At 36.3% G+C, this 6,000-nt stretch overlaps 2 protein-coding genes across 2 annotated transcripts in view; both read right to left on the minus strand.

The window, feature by feature from the left end:
* Positions 1-1,500: 1,500 nt before the first annotated feature.
* LOC108380086 (transcription factor grauzone-like) lies at positions 1,501-3,584 on the minus strand. The gene is made up of 5 exons (XM_017636456.1): positions 3,395-3,584; positions 3,001-3,340; positions 2,587-2,950; positions 1,941-2,526; positions 1,501-1,879 (listed from the first exon to the last, which is right to left on the minus strand). The coding sequence occupies exons 1-5, from the start codon at positions 3,503-3,505 to the stop codon at positions 1,691-1,693; spliced, it is 1,590 nt and encodes a 529-aa protein (XP_017491945.1). The 5' UTR covers positions 3,506-3,584; the 3' UTR covers positions 1,501-1,690.
* The window catches only part of LOC108380094 (transcription factor grauzone-like), a 17,096-nt gene continuing 14,559 nt past the window's right edge, over positions 3,464-6,000 (minus strand). The window contains exon 6 of the mRNA XM_017636480.1: positions 3,464-3,543. The gene's annotated coding sequence lies outside the window, so the exon portion shown is untranslated. The remainder of the gene's footprint in view (positions 3,544-6,000) is intronic.

The raw sequence follows: 6,000 nt of genomic DNA on the forward strand, positions 1-6,000 counted from the left end.
AAGAGATTCAGCCTACCGCGGTACCGCTAATCCGCTCTTTGTGATTTTGACAGAATCAGCTGTGTGCGTGACGCCATCTTGGTGCAATTGTTGATTATGAGCATACGAAAAAACCAAATTGTAGTGACGTGATTAAGAAGGCGATGAAATATAATAGCGCCGGTTATTCCTGGCAACGACTATTTATTTCTATAGGAAAAAATATATATGAATTTAATACAACATATAAAATTTACCTAATTTACGAACACTACAAATATACTCACCGCAGTTTTGCGCCCTTCCTCTGCTATATTCACGACACTACTAAATTTATCATTCGGGAGTGCAGCGAATAGAGCAAAGGAAAGTTCGAAAATAGCGGTGAGCTTTCATCGATAACAAGTAAGAAAGTCTAAGTTCGGGTGGAGCCGAACATTAAATACCCGGCGCAAGAATAAAATATATGTTTTTTCAACTTTCCGAAACCTACCGCTAGATGGTAAGCCGGGGTGTATCAATTTTAAGTAAATTAGCGTCCTTAAATTTCGAAATATTGCAGTTTCAAGCATTTCTGAAATTAACCATTATATGAGAAGCGGCCGTAATTTTAGTCCGATTTCAATAATTTTCAGCGTTTTGCTTTTATGTGGAAAGCACAATAAAAATGCCGAGTTTGGTACAAATTGGTAGAACGGTTACCGACATACATATATGTGATCATAAGTGGGCGGTGCCACGCCCATTTTCCAAAATTTTACCATTAAAGTATTTCTTAGTAAAGAATTGTTGCAACCATCAATTTAAANCATGGCTTAATCGATTTCTCTATTCATTCTGAGCATTTATGGATACGTTTTGGCTGTTACAAACAACCGTTATGTGAACAAAATTAATATACCCATGTGCACAAGTGCGCTGGTATGGGCGTTTTGCAAATTTAGGATATAAAATCTCCCACACCAAAAAACTTACAATTGGTTAACGCCGCTTCGATTTTCTTACAATTGAGCAATTGTCAAAAATCTGCATTTTAATCAAAAATTTTTAATGAAACTACCTTCTTTTTTGTATCATGAATCGTTCCAACCGAGGATCGAACCTGGGACTTGCAGGCTTGTAGTACGCAGCCCTCACCATTCGGCTACCATTAATGAATTTGTTGGGTGCTTTGTTTGCATATTTGTTTGCTCAGAGAGCGTAGAACACAAAGAAAATTCAAAACTAGCTGGACATCCACCTTGTCGTCGGTAATACAGTCTCCGTATACATTCAATTAAGTTCATATTCAATTTTTATTGGATTCCTATCTAAATTAAATTAGTACGGTGACTGCATTACTGATGGAAAGGTATATGTCCATGCTAGTTTTGTACTTTCTCTGTATTCTACCCTCTGAGTTTTCGTCAGTGTTGGCATCGAATATTCGCTTGATCCGAGTTAAGTTTGGGACTAACTCTAGGACTTAACTCTAGGACTTAAACCGGATCAGCTGCAGTTAATTTCCGAGATAATTCCGAATTAACGAGTTGATCCGGAACTACGCTGCCGTTTATTTAAGCTTTAACCTAACCTAAACAATCTTCGCATTAACTGCGAACAGCCCTTAGTTTGAAGAAATTTTGGTGTAATTTGTATATCAAAGAATATTTAATTTACTCCTCCACTATTTCGTTGCGTCCCAATTTTACGTTAAGATGGAATATGCTGGTTATTGGTTTTGTAGACTTTTCTGTTCCATAAATCGTTGGGAACTTCCATTATTTGTTTTTCGCCAATTATCCCATTCAATAGGATGCATTTTTTTCTTATGCGCGTGCATATTTGCATTGGAATTGAAAGTACGGGTACAAAAAGGGCACTTGTAGAGGATTTCACCAGTATGCTGTGCCATATGTTCCTACAAAAAATAGTTTAATAGGTATTTATTTATCATGCGACATAATAACAATTGATTGTACCCGCAAATATATCGCCCTCTTGAAGGTTTTTTTGCATACTCCACAGGTGAATACTATGTTAGAGTGTACCCGCCGCTTATGTTTGCTTAGTGCACACTGATTCTTACATTCCCGTCCACATATGTCGCACGCCACCATTTTGTCCTCTTTGGTATGCAATCTTCGAATGTGGCGCTGAAGGTTAAATTCGTCCTTTAGCCAATGGTCACAACCTTCGACTGTACATTTGACCTTTGGGCCACCTTCTGCGGAATGTGAGCGTACGTGATTCTCGAAAGACGCTTTGTCCCGTATCTCTTTAGCGCACACATAACAAACGTTAGTTGCACGTCGATGTCGCATGCAAATGTGAATTTTCAATAAGTCATTGTTAGCAAAACGACTATTGGGGCATTGGTCACATATAAATGTTCGTTCATTCATAGGTACATGTTTGTTTCGATGAAGTTCTAGCTTTTTTTGTCGTGAAAATCTCTTAGGGCATTGGTCACAATGGAAATTCATTTCCTCTTCTGGTGCATGAGCGGAAATCATATGCCGAGATAGTGTTGTTTGTTCTGAAAAAACTTTTTGGCAATCTTTACACCTGTTAAACATGTAACAATAATAAAGTACATACAAGCAGTAAATTAGTAAATTATCATACTTGAAGAATTCAGGATCGAAATGTTTATAAGCATGCTGTACTATTTCGTGTGGATGGAATAGTTTCTTATTGCAGCAGCGCACATATGATTTAATTTTGGGGTGTTGAATTCGAAAATGTTTTCGTAGTGAAACATAATCCTCGCTGATAAAAGTGCACAATTCGCAACTCATTTGTATGTATTGCCTCACCATTTCATAATCTTCTCTTGACGTTTTAATGCCCGATTTTTCTTTAATTTCTACACGAGTGTCAAATTTTTCAGACCGAACTCGTGCAAGTACTTTTGGTTTTCTGTTAGCAGTTTTTTTAGTCTCCATGCTTTTCCGTTTTTTTTGTACTGTGCAACTTGACACAGTTTTGTCTATTAGCAAACTGAATTAAAACTTGTGCATTACTTATGCGCCCTCTTACCTTCTATGCCCTCTTTCGTATGGGTTGCTCCGGATATTTGAATATCTTCGTCCTTCGCGACGTTTTCAGTATCCAATTCACAAAATGGGTTCAACTGTTCACTCTCACTGTCGGAAGTTGCCTTATCCGAAAAACAAGATACCTCGGCAAACTCTTCCTTAATACCAACATCGGGATCGATGAATTCATTAGCTATTACTTCAGTAAAATGCTCCTTTTTAACATCATCAATACTAAGGGTAGCATGTCTCGTCTCCACTGTTACATAGAATTCATGGAAGTCGTTGACTTTCAACCAGCAACTGGAACAAATAACCGTCGATTTGTCATCTGGATGTGGCTAAAACATAACAGGTAAGATGAAAAACTAAAAATTACAAAAATCGTATTGTACCTTGAACCAAAAGTGGCGTCCAAGTATATCAGATATCCCCAGCTGCATTCCATTCTCATCGAATATGTTCACGAAACTATTGGAGTGTTTTATGCAAAGTCTGCATATCATATCTAGCAGTATCTATCTTGTACAGTAGCCTACCAAATCTAAAAACAATTGAGAAATTGGCTAATAAAAATAGAGATGAGCAATACTTCCGATTTAATCGAATGTCAGATCCCAGTAATACAGTAACAAGGTCCCAGCAAAAACGACCTAAAGCTTGATATACAGTTCAATGCGAACGTGAGCGTGAACTTTCGCAAAGGCAAAGAATTCCATTTGTATTCTTATGGACGCTCACACACATCTGTCAAAACTTGTCGTTCACATGCGAATGCTTTGCGTACGCACACAGTTGAGTATGAGCGTGAAAAAAGGCATATTATGCATTTTAAATTAGTTTTAAAGCTCGTCGGCGATTTCAAGCATCCGTTGATGGTTACCCCAGCGGAAAAGTTCATTATTTATTTAAGTATTGATTTTTATGGAAAAAGCGCCGCAGGCGAAAATTTTCATTATTTATCGAAGTATTGATTTTTATGGAAAAAGCGACGCAGGCGAAAATTTTTAATAAAAAATCGCGCGATTTTTTAAAAATTTTCATTATTTATATATATATTAAACGAAAGAAGATACCGAAAAGCATTGAACAGTGCACACATCTCATAAGGAAAAGTGAATTATTACGAAATACTAATACAGTGGCAGCACTATAGCTATTTTGGAATCTCGCGTTTCAGCTCGCAAAGATTGTCAACTTCTTTTTAATAACAAAATAATCTATCTAAGGTTGATAAAACTATGTGTTTCTTTAATAAATAAGTTAAATTATATATTTTAATAGTGTTTAAAAAGTGTGAACAGGTGATTTAGTGAATCTTTGTCGGTGTAATTGCCCATCGAAAACAACGAAATTTAACAAAAGTTTTTTGTTCATAACTTTTAAATGGTTAATAATATTATCTCCCCCCCTCCGGATTGTTAATAGGGAGGCCGAAACGCGTCGTTTGATACCCCTCCCGACTTTTCCGCACCTTTTTTAGGGGTTGTTACCGCACCCTAGAGAATTACCAGTTTTTATTCCATACTTCTGAAATATATTTTAATTCTCTATATTTTGATGTATCAACTATTGCAAAAAGTTAAGTAACAACGAAGATATTGGTCGAAATAAAAAGCTCACACTCACGCTCGCATTGAACTGTATATCAGGCTAAATAATAGAAGGTTGGATAACCTGGCAGTTCCCTCGCTCCAGCATTCTGGCTTAGCCAGTGTTGCTTTCTTTTTTGATTTATAGATACTACTAAAATAAATGGAGAAATATTAACTTCGTTTAAAAAGTTCAACAGGCAACACTGCCGATATTTTCATCGATTGTTTCGTGGAAATTCATTTTCTTATTGCGCAAATTCAAGTAAAACTATGTTCACATATCAATATTATCTCAATCAAAGCTCGTTTTTTAATCACCCCGTTTACACAGGCAAATCTCAGATTATTAGCCGTCAAATTTGTTGTGCTAGTTATTCTCACATCTCAAGGAAAAGTTATGTTTCTTCTCTGTGTCACCGTGATCACGTTTTTATGCTATAATAAGCAATATAAATATATTTTAACTTAACATTTTATTAAAAATACATTTACAAGCCTCTTTTACTTGCTAGCGTACATTTTTGTTTACTTTTACATTTGGCATTTCTCCTCTCTTCCGCAAAACAATCGATAAAACTAGGATGGACACCGAAAAGTTATCGGTTAAATCTGAGATTTTTTTATAATAGTTGCGTTCGATAACAAAATTAGCCAACACCAGCCAACAATCAAAATGAAGAGAGTAAGCGAAAATTCTCTCCCAAAGAGAAGAAAAAGCAAAAAAGTAAACGAACAGGAAATTAGCCATCACTTGCAAAAACCGGAAGAAGAAGACACACCAGCTGACTTTGTTTATGTTTTATTTGTAAACAAACTGAAATTCATTTTGCCTCCATGGAAAAAAGGAAAGTGAACGTTCAATGTTCGCCAGGAACATTTCTAGAAGTAAAAACTAGTTGGCGCTATCATAAAGTCACATAGCAGACAGCCAGAAAGCATATAAATACCAAAACTCGAAAAATGCAATTTTGTTTGTTTACAAAAATTGTAACCATATGTTTTGTGATCATATGTTTTCGTGTTGGATAATTTTTGCTGAGTAAAATTTTGCCAGTACAAAATAAACGCTCGTCTTGCATCAAAATGAACGCTTGCTTTTGTGTGTTGGATAATTTTTTGTCGTTATCGAACGCCATCCAGTAAAAATTTGGAAAAACGATTACAAATTTTTGACTTGTCGAACGCAACTAATTACAGATTCAGGGCCGGTTGTTCAATGTCTGGTTATCACTACTTGCCGGTTAAACATCATTATCGACGATTTCGACATCATGCATACCCTGCAAAAATCGTTGGACCATGTAGTCCAGTGCTCGTCAAACTTTTGAGTGTGACGGACCGGCTGCAGTTTTTCTATTACGTCGGGGACCGGTACCTTTTTTTATTGATTATTTTTCGTTTACGAA

This window comes from Rhagoletis zephyria, unplaced genomic scaffold (genome assembly GCF_001687245.7).
Source record: "Rhagoletis zephyria isolate East Lansing unplaced genomic scaffold, Rhagoletis_zephyria_1.1 Rzeph_scaffold_00125, whole genome shotgun sequence".
In the NCBI taxonomy this organism is placed as follows: Eukaryota; Metazoa; Arthropoda; class Insecta; order Diptera; family Tephritidae; genus Rhagoletis; species Rhagoletis zephyria.